Source organism: Lolium rigidum, chromosome 2 (genome assembly GCF_022539505.1).
Source record: "Lolium rigidum isolate FL_2022 chromosome 2, APGP_CSIRO_Lrig_0.1, whole genome shotgun sequence".
Classification (NCBI taxonomy): Eukaryota; Viridiplantae; Streptophyta; class Magnoliopsida; order Poales; family Poaceae; genus Lolium; species Lolium rigidum.
In genome coordinates this window covers 186,746,583-186,760,233 of record NC_061509.1, presented here as the reverse complement: position 1 = coordinate 186,760,233, position 13,651 = coordinate 186,746,583, and the positions used below count along the sequence as shown (strand labels likewise).

The 13,651-nt window shown below is 46.3% G+C and overlaps 3 protein-coding genes across 3 annotated transcripts; 1 reads left to right on the top strand and 2 right to left on the bottom strand.

The window, feature by feature from the left end:
* LOC124687841 (anaphase-promoting complex subunit 15-like) lies at nucleotides 1-557 on the bottom strand. The gene is made up of 2 exons (XM_047221579.1): nucleotides 344-557; nucleotides 1-254 (listed from the first exon to the last, which is right to left on the bottom strand). The coding sequence occupies exons 1-2, from the start codon at nucleotides 479-481 to the stop codon at nucleotides 102-104; spliced, it is 291 nt and encodes a 96-aa protein (XP_047077535.1). The 5' UTR covers nucleotides 482-557; the 3' UTR covers nucleotides 1-101.
* A 2,268-nt stretch (nucleotides 558-2,825) lies between these two features.
* Nucleotides 2,826-5,348, top strand: LOC124690396 (plant intracellular Ras-group-related LRR protein 2-like). Its single transcript, XM_047223785.1, has 3 exons — nucleotides 2,826-3,527; nucleotides 4,453-4,619; nucleotides 4,727-5,348. The coding sequence occupies exons 1-3, from the start codon at nucleotides 2,826-2,828 to the stop codon at nucleotides 5,346-5,348; spliced, it is 1,491 nt and encodes a 496-aa protein (XP_047079741.1).
* A 2,304-nt stretch (nucleotides 5,349-7,652) lies between these two features.
* On the bottom strand, nucleotides 7,653-13,212 carry LOC124692723 (protein NBR1 homolog). Its single transcript, XM_047226154.1, has 7 exons — nucleotides 13,107-13,212; nucleotides 9,766-11,051; nucleotides 9,555-9,669; nucleotides 9,078-9,311; nucleotides 8,820-8,969; nucleotides 8,129-8,740; nucleotides 7,653-8,043 (listed from the first exon to the last, which is right to left on the bottom strand). Exons 1-7 carry the CDS (start codon nucleotides 13,176-13,178, stop codon nucleotides 7,939-7,941), a joined length of 2,574 nt encoding a protein of 857 aa, XP_047082110.1. The 5' UTR covers nucleotides 13,179-13,212; the 3' UTR covers nucleotides 7,653-7,938.
* Between the last annotated feature and the right edge of the window lie 439 nt (nucleotides 13,213-13,651).

Genomic DNA, 13,651 nt, shown 5'->3' with positions numbered 1-13,651 from the left:
CGATCTACAGTACTAACAACAGGTAATTGGGGATCTCGAGCTGCAACAAGCGTACAGGTAGGGAACTGTCTCAGGCGTCAAGCGATGAAGGCCTGGTCGGGTCAGCCGGTTTCCTGGTCGAAGTCGTCGCCGTCGGACTCATCGACGTTGTCGGCGTCGTCCTCCTCCACCTCGGCGTCGTACTCCTCCTTGATGTCGTTGGTGGGCTTGCCTATGATCACCAGGTTGCTGTTGGTCTTGCGGATCGCGTTCAGCTGACAGGAGCAGTGGGGGATTGAATGCGTTAGTGGCGCGGGGAGCGGTGGGGGGAAAGGAAAGGAAGGGGGAGAGCAGCTAGCAGTACCTTGTCCTCGAGATCGGACTCGGCCATGGCGAGGAGGAGCTCGTCCTCCTGGGTGGTGACGTGCACGGGGAGGAGCGTGGACGCCGGGATCAGCGGCGGCGACGGCCACTGCCGCATCATCGCCGGGAACTGCAGCATATTCGCTCGACAATCTCCGCCGCCGCCGCCGCCGCCGCCAGTTGGGGGAAGGCCGGGAGAGATGGCTTCGACTCGTGAAGACTGGCTTCGGACTGGAATGTGGACTGGCCGTGACCAGCGTGGGGATTTTCCTCTTTTTTGTTCCGTTCGAATGCAGTTGCCTGGGAGCTGCTGGGCCAGCAGGAGGGCCTGGCTGGCATTCTGGGCCAGTACGGGTATTCACTTTGGTTCGCAGTATTGGCCCGTTCTGGATGCGAAGACTTCTTAGTTTTCTCTAAAAAAAATCAGGTTTTCTGAAAACAATCCTTTTCGACCATATAAGTTTCCATGAAAATACATTGTTTAAAACAATGTTAACTATATGTATGAAAAAAATTTCACGACAAACCTAGTAACATTTGGTGATGTTAATGTCAGTAATTTGGTCTATGTTAATGATTAGATCTAAAAATGTTTGATGGCCACAAATACTAAACTTATAATCGTATGAAGTAGATAGTGTATATTCTCTAAAAATTGTAATAATAAAAATGTGTATATTTTTCACCAAAAAGAAGATACTTGCATGTTTCTTGTGGTGCAAAAGGTATGAATTTTCGTTGTTTGATGTCGATGTAACGTGATGGTTCGAAGAGGACGGTTCTTATTTGGTGTTGAAATATTTGGAGCATGAGCACACCTTTATAGTTATGAGCATTTGTGTCTATATTGTGTTTTTCAAACAAGAAAATCACACATTTATAGTTAGTGGACATCTAAATTGTCACCTACTATTATCTAAGAACTTGGGTAACCCTTTAGAAATAGGTGTGGTGGGGAAGTCCTCGTGACCCGCACCTTCCTCCCTGGTGATGATGTATCGAAATTTATGTTGTACTTCATGTGTTTTGTAATTTGATAAATCAATATAGCTCTGCTAAATTAGTGAGTTCAACTATAATAAAATTTTTTGCTATGTCTCGGTCATAGTCACCCCAAAAAATACGACCATGGTTTTAAAGAAATGTAAATAGAACGAGTTGCACTTTTCTATGAACTAAGGTCACACTTTTTTTAGGTGACTGAGACTTAAGAAAATATCGATCAATTGAGACATAAAGAAACCCTAAAAGAATGTAAAACAAGCAAACCTTGAGGAGGTAAAATGGGCGTGTTCCTTCATATTTGAAACCTGCAATTTCAAATGGAGCCATGGATGGAGTGTTCCTCGTGTGCACGTAGGCGAGAATCAACAATGGAAGTTCGATTTATGTTTTTCGTACCGTACGGTCATGGCATAATTCGTAGGGATACTACTTTTCTGTTTTCGAAAAAAAAGAACTATTCGTGAGCTGAAGCGTTTCTCGATGTTTCTCGGCGAGTCTTGATAATTTCTATTTCCTTGGTGAGAATGCAAAATTTCCGGAAGAGTCGTCGGAGGAGGAGCTGCCCGTTTTTGTCGCACAGCGTTCTTCTTCGGTGTACAGAAAAATCGTCCCCATTGATGATCCACTCTGTCCGTGCTCGCCCAAGCAGCAAACGGTTTCATCCCCCAAAATAGAAGCAGCAATGCCCACCGCTCAAATTAACACATGTGAAGCTTACTAGGAAATGGTCTTCACGCATTTTGGGTGTGGATCCGGTCATACCAGTTATCCACAAGGATAATGTATTGCAACAAAAAAAGACTTCCTCTATTTTATATTAGTTATCTCTGATTTAATACTAAAATAGCGAGAACTAATATAAAACAAGAGAATAGTATAAAATAACCAAGTATTATGAACAAATCATATTTTAAAAATAGGATTTAAAATTTTATGCTAAAAACCTAATACTAAGGATAAAATCGATTCAACCAATTATTGTATCACCAAGCAAGCAATGATACTCCCTAGCAAAGAGAAGTACTCTCTCTACCCTGAAAAAGATGTCGCAGATTCGTTTAATTTTTTTAGGATAACATAATTGAATTTGATTGTATTGTGTATTTGAACAAATGTACAACATCTTTCGATGAGGGAGTACAAAAGGAACTTTTTTTAGAGCAGTACAAAACGAATTGACTTCACCACATCGGAGCAATTTGATCCTTGCTCTCAATTGCGATTAAAAAACCAGGCATGATGTTCTAGAGTTTTGCTCGATCTGGACGGTTGACAGCCGATCCAACGGCACACAACGCATGTGCTCAAGATTCATCCCCCGGCTTCTAGATCCCTCCACGTCGCCCCGCCACATATAAATTCCGAAACACCGTTGGGATCCCCATCCCGCTATAGAGCCGCTATCTTCTTCCCTTGCGAATTTCGATTCCCCTCACACTGATCAAACCGGAACCGCCATTCCGCCATCGCCACCGACCATGGCCGATCCGTCCCCGACCTCACACCCGATCCTCGCCTACGTGCTCCGGCGGCTCCCGTCGATCAAGACGGGGTCCCCGAGGCTGTCCTCCCCGCGCGACCCCGAGCAGCCGCCGCCGCCGTTCCCGTCCCCGCGCGCCCCGTCGGGCCCCGCGGAGTTCGAGCTCGTGGAGCGCATGCCGGGCCTGCGCCACCCGTCCGTCCTAGCCTCCATGACGCGCGCCGTCGCCGACATCACCTGCGCGCGCGACGCGATCCGCCACCTCGACCCCCGCCCCGACCACGAGCTCGTCGACGCCGCTCGCGCATTCCTCCGCTCGCACGCCCAGGGTCAGGGAGACCCCGTCGGGCCGGGGCAGGAGGAGATCGAGGAGAAGGTGGCGGCGAGCCGGGAGGTGGTGCGGCTCGACGAGGAGCACGAGGCGTACGGGGCCCTGCTGCGGGAGGCGGAGGAGAAGCTGGAGCGGGTGTACCGGATGGCCATGCACGGGCGGGACGTGGTGGAGGCCGGCGGCAAGAGAGGGGAGGACGAGGGGTCCGGCGCCGTCGACGAGGAGGTGGTGCGGGTGCTCAAGGAGGCGGAGGAAGGGAAGGTCGTGGAGAGAGTGATCCTCGCCGACCGGCAGCTGCGCCACCTGCCCGAGCACTTCGGCCGGATCCGCGGCCTCATCGTGCTCGACGTCTCGCGCAACCAGCTCCAGGTCAGGATTCACTCACACACGCCCCCATGAATTGCTCTGTCTACCTGCTTGTCGTCGCCATTCATTTCGTTGTACACTGCTACATTTAGAGATGCGTTCAGATCAATCATCGATCGATGGGAGAATGGTAATTTCGGATCATTGGCCTGATCCGGTAAATGCGGGTGACCGATCGTCCGATCGGCGGATCGGGCCTTCGAGCGTTATGTAGATTTTGAGGCTATATATTGCGCTAGGTCTAATGCAATGTTACTAGTTAAGATATATTGTTGTATTAATGGAGTAATAGCTCAGGAAATATAGGCATTGGATGATGGATCCGTGTCTTGTTTATGTTAGGAGATTTTACTTCTTGATTTATACGTCAGCATAAGTGTTGGTTCATAGGATTCGTTGATTTGATAATTGAGAAATTATGTGAGAAGTAGATGAAATGGTTTATGCCTTTATGCCATCGGTTTGGATTTTTTTTTTTTTACAGAGGAGTCCAGTACCTGGGGGTACCAGCATTTTGCTCATTTGCTGCATGGAATTTTGAGATAAAATCTGTTGAATTTGCATGAATTGTGCCCAGATTCAATTTTCTGACTGGTGTAAAGATAAGATTTCTCAGGGGCAGAGGTAAATCAGGTTACCAGCTGTTACCATAAAATTCCGGCAATGGACCTAAATCCTGATAGAGTAGAAATTGTATCACCAACTTTTGTTCTGGCGTTCGGATATTTAGAAAAGAATGTGATAAAATTCAGGTATCGCAGGCTTGCAGCCAGAAGAACATTGTGAATTCGAGTATCTCGTACGCGTTAATTTCTCCCATATCGAAGATTGTAACCAGTCAAAATTTATCTGTTTCACATAAAACATTTTTCAAGACTCATGCATCTTTGTACCCTGTTTGATCGATAGTTTTTGCTGGAGATTGCAGGCTGTCCCAGATGCCATTGGCGGGCTTGAACACCTGGAAGAACTCCGCCTCGCTTCCAACGCTTTGGTCGCCCTGCCGGACTCCATCGGACTCCTCTCCAACCTGAAGATCCTCGACGTCTCAGGCAACAAACTGAGGTCTCTGCCCGACAGCATCTCGAAATGCAGGTAACAACCAGCCATCGTCCTACAAAGCATTATCATCCATTGCCCGTCCCGTTGCACAATATATTCAAGCTAGAAATACTAATCGCTCGACGTTGAAACTACTCTAGGTCACTGGTCGAGCTGGACGCGAGCTACAACGTCCTGGCGTACCTGCCGACGGGCATCGGCCACGAGCTGGTGAACCTGCAGAAGCTGTGGGTGCACCTTAACAAGCTACGCTCCCTGCCGTCCTCCATCTGCGAGATGCGCTCCCTGCGCCTCCTGGACGCGCACTTCAACGAGCTCCACGGCCTGCCCACCGCCTTCGGCAACCTGGCGGCGCTCGAGTCGCTCAACCTCAGCAGCAACTTCAGCGACATGCGCGACCTGCCGGCCTCGTTCTGCGACCTGCTCGGCCTGCGCGAGCTCGACCTCAGCAACAACCAGATACACGAGCTGCCGGACTGCTTCGGCCGCCTGGAGCGGCTCGAGCGCCTCTGCCTGGACCAGAACCCGCTGGCCGTGCCGCCGAGTGAGGTGGTCGCCAAGGGGGCGGGCGCGGTGAGGGAGTACATGACCAAGAGGCTGCAGGACGAGGAGGAGCGGCGGAGGAACGCCATCGTGGCGGCCGAGAGCCCCAAGGCGTCGTCTCCGATCGCGTGGCTGTCCCGCAGCGTGTCGTCGCTGAGCACCTGGGCGAAGCAGGAGACGGCGGCGGAGGAGGACAAGTTCCTCGAGCAGGAGCTGTGAGGGAGAGCCAGCCAGCAGCTCCTCCTCGTCTCACTGCTCGATCGGTCGAATGTATATACATTTCTCTGCATGCACGTCATAGGATCGTTACTGGAATTGCGCCTGCCTGCCTGACGGAACGACAACCGAAGAACCACGTGAGCCATTCTTCTTTCCTGGTCTTCCTTTTGTGTTGTTTTACCAAGACTACTGGACCATCGTCCATTTGCTAGTTTCAGTTGCCATGTTGCATTGTTCAATAATGGGACTTTGTAGCACAGTCAGGTGTCGAGATTTGAGAGAGTGGGGCACGCTGTTGTAAAAAAAACACGTGCAGTGCTAGCAACTGTGTTTACTTGTCTAAGCAGAGTGTCCTCAACTCGAGATGACCAATATTGTATCCTTCTTAATTGTCTTTGTCATTACTAATGTTATTCTTTTATATGGGTTTGTAACTGATGTTTGTCTCTGAAAATTTTAACCCATATCAGCTCTTTTTTTTTTTTGAGAAAACCCATGTCAGCTCAAATTTCCCCATTTGAATGGGGGACTTGGGGCATGTTTGGTTTAGGCCAGACTTTGGCACGCATCATTTTGGCAACAAGCCACAAAATGCGTTCAGAGAATTTGTTCGCCACAAGTTAGAGAAAGTTCAAAAAAAATGACAAGAAGGGCCCCTATGTGAATTTTGTTCAGGAAAGCCCCCTATAAAGTACTGTATGTGTATTGGTCTGCAAATTTGTTAAAAAAATCCTATATGCCCCCTCCAGGTAATCATTAGTTCAATGATGCCCCTCCAAATAGTATGCTTGTCTCTCTCTCTCTAACCACAGTGCCAACGAGCTCTATTTTCCTAGGCCAGTTGTTGATGGCCAGGTTCTCAATTCCGAAGAAAGATGCAATTAACATATATAGTGTGGAATAGATTGTATGAACTATGAATAAGGAAGTTCTAGGAGCACTACGAAGTTGACAGCCAGAATGATGTTGAGGAAAATTGACGGTGTAGGCGGTGTTGATGTCACACATGACATACTAGAAAAGCCCTAATGACGCAGGAACTCTACATAATTATGTCCAAAATTGTCACGAAAAGGCTAGGGCTAGAAAAGCCCTAGCCTTGTAAAACGCTCAGAAACACCCATTTTACATTCAGTTCTCCTAGAGTAGCCAGATTTTATATGACAGACCAAAAAGGTGATTCTTGTAAAATGCTGGGATCTGCATATATATCCACATCACGAACACCATAGTCGGCATTGACATCAGAACATACAAAATGAATCCCCAATTCATCAGCTAGATCTGAATATTCCACGTTTGTTTGGGCCAAATATCAATTCATAAAATTATGAGACTGTTTACAGCAGACAAGAGACGAGACATGGTTGAAGCAAACCTGATACAAGCTACTCCATCGCATAATGTAGTGCATATATTTCTCAAAAATAAATGTAGTGCATATAAAAAATTTAAAAAGTCAAACTATGTTAAATTTGACCAACTTTAAAAAAAAAACTACCTACATCGACCATACCAAATAAAAATATACATCGTGAAGAATCGATGTTGATAATTTTCCTATATACGTGGCTGAACTTTACTTTTTTAAAATCTTATACGCACTACATTTTAGCAAGGAGGGAGTATATTCAGACAAGTAAATTATTTGAGCTTTCAAGAGTGACATAGAGCATTTTTTATAAATACATGCCAAAAACACGAAAATGCATTTTTGAACCGAGGTGCATATGCACCTGCTACTCTGAAAAAGATTTGAAATGTAAAATAAAATTTAACAAAAATCACGCATATGTGTTTGATAATTTTTATGTACATGCTAATTTTCGTGAAAACCCAAAATGTTACGTGTCCTATATAAAAAAAAAATATCTCAACAGAAGCTACTCTTCAGCACCAAAATTATCTTTTTACACAAATAGCATCAATTTTTTGTGAAACGACTTCGCTGAAAGTACATACAACATTTCTTATCAGTTTTTTGAACATTTTAAAATGCATTCAAATTTTATTTTTAAAAACAGAAGAATCTACTCTCGGGTGCAAAAACGTCTTATCCAAACAAACAAGATATCTCTCTTTGAGAATTTGTATAAATGCATACCTCTCGAAGATGATGGCTGGGCCCTTTAGTAGACTCCTCGCCTCCCCGTGCACAAAGCGGGGTAAGCGAGTGGGCAATGGCAGCGGAGAGGTTCCATCCTCTCTTTTTTCGCACAAGTTGATCCTGGCCGAGGCAACACGACAGCTTGAGGCACCCCGCACACCAAAGCCAAATCAGACAGGAACGGAACACCAAGCATATAGATCCAGATATCATATTACAGTCACGATAGTAAACAGAGCAACTATACCCATTACAGTAAACCACACAGCTAACCCACTAAGGTCGCTGCTTTTCAGAGGCGCGCACGCGCACATAATGAACTTAACGGAGTTCACACCGCACACAGGACTCACACCAACAACACGGTTCACCAAAGTTCACAAGCAAACTGCGAGAAATACTGGAGCAGCACCACAGCAGGTACCACCCATCTCGTTATTTAAGCATTGCATAATTAGAAATAGATAATTATGTGCACGATCTTCACTTGTCCTTCTTCTCCCTGGCGATGAGGTCCATCACAGCCCGCTTGATGCTTCCTCCGTTCTTCTCCAGCAGCTCCTTGTTAGTCTCCCTGTCCTCAAATCCCTGAAAGGTGGTACAAAACTAGGTTCAGGACCTTGCCACAGCTATCACGGTATCAGCAACATCCAGAATAGGGTTTGTATCTTACCATCTCGTTCAGTTCGGCCAGCAGAGGGTCCCATTCATTGACGCCACACAGATCATCCACGGACTGCTCAAGGTTGTACTTGTTCTGCCTCAGTATCTCCTTGTTCAGATCAACCTGCTTGAAGCCCATCTCCTCAAGCTCCTGCAGCAGTTTCTCTTCCCTAAGACTGTCGATGTCAACAGTCTCAGCCGTCACCGCATCCACAGGTGTGGTTGCAGGTACAGGCACGTCCACAGGGATACTTGTAAGCGAACTTGTTGGCACATCAGCTGGTGCGGTCACAGTCCTTGGAGTGAATTCTGGTGCAAGCACATGAAAACTTGGCACAGAAGTAGCAGCACCTGAACTGGATGAGGGAACATCCACGAGGGGGTACAGACGCATTGCTGCAGATGCAGATTCCTTGGGCTCAGTGGCTTCGTTGTATATTAAGGGCTGCAGTAGTTCTACTTCAGCGCTTTTGACACCTTCACGCAAGACGACAGGCTCGATGTTGACAGGCTCGATGTTGACATCAATCAAATTAGTAGCGTCTCCGAGGTTGCTTTCCTGGGGCAGATTCAGGTCTATAGCAGCAGTCCTGTTATCACTGACAAAAGATGGATCTTCCACCTGCAGATGCATTTAGGATTCAGATGACAAGTCTAGATTATACAACCACATAGAGAAAAGGAATGGTAGGGGTACCCACCTGGATATGAACCCAAACTCGCTGACCAAATTTTTGACCAGAAGGTGAAGCCAGTCTCCAGTAAGATATATACCTCCCAGGCCTAGCAGGTGCCACAAAATCAACAGCAACATCCATCTCCTGATCCACCGGAAATCCATTCAATGGAATCTGCACAAGCATACCAAAATCAGAATCGAAGAACTCTCGTGCCACAATTGACAATTAGTCAAACATGCAATTGATACCATTACTTGAAACAATATGTATGGTAGCTACCTCTAGTGGGACAGAGGTCTGCAGTGCAAATTGATCTCCACCAACCCAAATGAGCTGTGTGCCCAAGGGCCACATGATAGACCCATTGTTGTTCATGCGCCAAATCTTAGTAAATGGGCTCGAAGGTGGCATAAGAGTCCCATCGAGTACAGTTACATCCAAGATGAAGCGGCTTTCAAGTTTCTCACGCTTTGACTTCATCGACGCACGTGAATGGGAATGGATCTTCCGGCACTGTAGTAAGGAAAATAATTACTCTTAAATAATTGGTATCAAGAAAGTAGATGCATCTATCGTTATTATTCTACTGGGTAGGTATATTACTCAACCCGGATAGTTGCATAACTGATGAAGTACAAATCAATGCCCAATTGCAACAAGTTAGTCTTCAAGATTGAAGGAACTCCTTTTTGACGGGGCAGAAGTGCCTCAACTAGTTCAGACCCTTACATATAGACATGACTTCAAGAAACTCACCAAGTTGGGGTCCCGAGATAACTTGTGTGGCAAGATTGGCTTGTCTATCCTGGTGTACTCGATCTCACTGCCCATACGACGGAAGCAGGTATCACACAGGTCATAATCTTCTTTCCTGATGGCAGAGGAAAGATGTCAGAGCAAGAACACCAGAAAACAGCTATTAATAAATTATTGTTCTAATAATGGGTTTGACTAATGAAGATCTTACACGTTAGACTTGTAGCGTGGCCCAACAATTGGTTGAACTCCACAACCATCACACTGAATCCATCTGTGTGAAGGTCGTGACAGGCTATCACTGTTGTTACCAAGATCTCCATACTGACGCCCAGCAGATAGAAGGCGACTAGGGTAAGGAAATCGTGGACAATTTCCCAGGGGTACATGGACAGCTGGTGGGGGGTGGGGGACTTTATGCATTGGAATACGCCATCTAGGATCGCTGGATGGTTTAGCATTAGCTTCAGGCTGCCAAAAGGATCTAGGCTGGGACCATTCATCAGCCCATCTTCGTGACTCGGACCATTTATTTCCACACGCACTGAGAGGTGGACTTGGACGGAAGCTAGGAACAGTGGGAGGGGCGAGAGGTGCAGCGGATGGCATAACAGATTTTCCCTTACTGTGAGCATCACTCACTCCCTTGCAACCAGACGTGTTAACACCTGAATTACTCGTGAACAGCAGCTTATCCAAGGAAGGATATAATGATTCCCGTTGGTCTTGAGAAGGTTCAGGAATGACTTCAACAGGAGCATCAAGTAACACACTCTTAAGGCCTCCTGACTCAGATGATCCAGGGGCCCGTGAATTCAAGGGTCGTGACATTGCATCAACTTTGGGCTGGTCATTAGCTTTGAGATCCACCTGTTCTTGCTGCACACCACTGGAGGAGCCAGATGGACTATGAGCACGCCCAGTAGCTAGGGTACTGTTTGTTGATGCAATCAAGTTCATGAAAGGTTTTATCAGCTCAGCTAACTGTGGTGGTGCTGCATCAAGTGCTTCACGTGACAGCTTTGCAAGGGATTCAGGAATTGGCTCATGGATAGCCTTCATAGATTCCTCAAGAGCTAATTTTAAATGACCTAGGGGATGTTCCCTTCCAGTGGAGCTCAGAGGTTCTGATATAGGCTTTAAAGCTTCATCAATAACAGATTTTATCTGGGCTAATGGATCCTGAGTGTTGGCCCTAATCGGTGCAGGGTTTGGATCTTGCCGGTCGGTCTGAGATGCAGCGGTGTGGCTGTTCTTTAACTGAACACTAATCCTCAGAGGGTTCAGTTTCTGGTGGATGGCCGCATCGTGCAAGTCCTCGTCATCATCCAACATGACAACATCCCCGTCATCATCAGTATAAGTGAGAATGAAGTCAGCATCAGGGCCAAACTTAAAAGCACTTGCAATTTTAGACCGAAGAGCAGATAGATTCAGAGTGAAGTGTGTTCCATTGACATAACCATTGAACCTCTTAAGTGTGTCACCATATTTGACCTGTATAATATAGAAAAAGGCGAAATGAGAACTCTGCGACTGACATAGTTAGATCATACGACACACGAACATACTAACATCAGGACATATAAAGACCTGACATTACAATCTTCCAACCATCTTTGAATAACACAGATCCAAAATGCCATACCAAAACTGTTTATGACCATGTCAAAACAATGGTTCAGGAATTTCCTCCTTCTGATATACTACAATGTTTTAAAAGAATATCACAGGATCAACACTCATATCGCATATGAGTACTACAGATAACAGACATCATGACCATAAGATAACACACAGAACAGGATAACTCCTGAGAGTCCAGTTATGTTGGCAACAGCAAAACCTACGCTGAAGTAGATGAAATATCTACAGCATAATGTTTCTTATTACTGTTGAGGGGGAAATTTGTTAGCATAATTATTTCAAATTCAGTTATTGCATTGATCATATTTTGTTTCTTCTACAATTAGACTACTCATAGTGGGAGTAACTTCACTAGTAACTAAGTGTCCAACTCACCAAATTTGCTTATGTGGCAGTGAGTTAATGAGGAGAGAGGAGGAGAGAGTAACATAGCTTAGTTACTGTAACATCACATTTCCCAAGATACAATGAGTCTACAAGCTCATTAATGAAGACATCTATGATACTATTTTGATGTTACTAACCACTGTGAAGGTAGTAACACAGAGTAATAACATGTTCATGTTACTACTCTATATTACTTCCCACTATGACTAGTCTTAGTAAGAGGGGTAATAAGAGCATGAACTACTTCAATAATATCTTCTCTTCTAGATTATAAATGTATAGATCATAATATCTTCTCTTCTACGAATCAGGTAAAGAGTGTAATAAGAGCATAGACTAATCAATCACAGTGCAAGTATTATAGATCAAGATAATCAATGTAAAAAGAGGACATCCATCGCAGATGATCAGTAGACACTGAAACTATGCGCCTAATGGATGCAATTGTAGACATCTTAAGAGAGAAATTGCGATGTAAATCATAAAGTAACTAGAGCAAACAACATAGTTTTATTCGGAGTGCCATTAAATGACACCGCAACGGAACATAGTGAATTCGAAAGAAGAAGAAAATGTACACTGCACACATTACCCATGACAGTGTGACGGACAAAAGACTGCTGAACTGGCTAGTGGTTAGTTGAACAAAATGATGCACAACACCCCATGATTAGGATTGTCATGAAATTGATATATACTCACACAGAGATTATGAGTTTGGACTGTGTTACAGTAATAATTGGCACTAGATATCAAATCATACCGATACTGCCAAGGATGTTTAGAAGTTGGCAATTTGCTAGATCTGCCGCACGCTTTGTATCCTAGACGAAATTTTAACCCCAACAAATCACGTGTTTTCAACTACAAGTAATATGTAGTGTAGCTTGTCCAAAAGATCTACTCTGTGCTACGCATATATCTGAAGTGCCAAATGCAGCGATCCATGATAAGTAATAACACCGCGTTACTGAATAGAGTTAGTGAATACAGAAACATGATCTAGCAAACAGATTTGAGCGTTGATTAAGTAATATTTCATTGGAGCAACGCCGACGTTATCCAATGATCCAGATGTCTTCACAAACCGGGACTACCCACAACCTCTTATATAGCATCTCGATTGAGGAGCCACAACATATTCCATATTATTCCAATATTATACTAGTAAGAAAAAAAACAGAAGCCTGAGCTACTCCATGGGCACAACCTATGGCATCGATCGATCTACCACTCACCTATGAGATTGTAAAAAAAAAAAGACACAAATCCATTGGTGCTCCTATGCAGAAATATCCACAAAACCTTGGACGAAAAACACCCCTCCGATCAGTGACCAAACCCCCAACCTCAAGCCACGCCCAATCAACGACTCAACAAGCCAGTCCATCGCAAACCCCCTAGCACGCCAATCGCACCCAACTACAATCGCCCCCTCTCCCTCGCACATGGCATGCCCCCCATCACTCGCGAAATAAACCAAGCACGGCGCCGTATCACGCGAGAGGACGGACTGACCTTGACGACGATGTCCCACGGGTCGGGCCCCGACGCGAGGCCGTCGAACGGCGGCGGGTTCAGGCCGGACATCTCGGCGCGGCGGCGGAAACCCTCGGGCGGAGGGGGAGGAGTAAGCGGCGATCGCGCGGGTCAAACCCTAGACGAAGTTAGCGGCCGGAAACCGTGGAGCGCGACGGCGGCGCCGGAGCAGGGGGGCGAGGGCAGAGCTGCGTAGCCGTGAGCCGCAGCGGCGGTGGTGGTGGCGTGCGGGGAGTGGCGGTGTGCGGTGCGGCCGAGGCCTCGGGGGTACCAGAGTCCCCTTTTATCGCGCACGGCCCGTTTCCTTCGGTGCGAAGGCTGGACCGTTGGGGAGTTAAGGCCCGGGCCCACGCGGCAGCGACCCAGGCCCGGTACCGCTCCGGCGGGTAGGAGGGGGCTCCGTGTAAATTTGTCTGCGGGTTTCTAGTCGGTTTGCGGGAGTGTGGGGGTGTATGTTAGATTTGTGGGGGTATCGAGGGGGGGGAATGCATTTAGCGCCTGTCCGTTTCCAGTGTCGCGTCTTG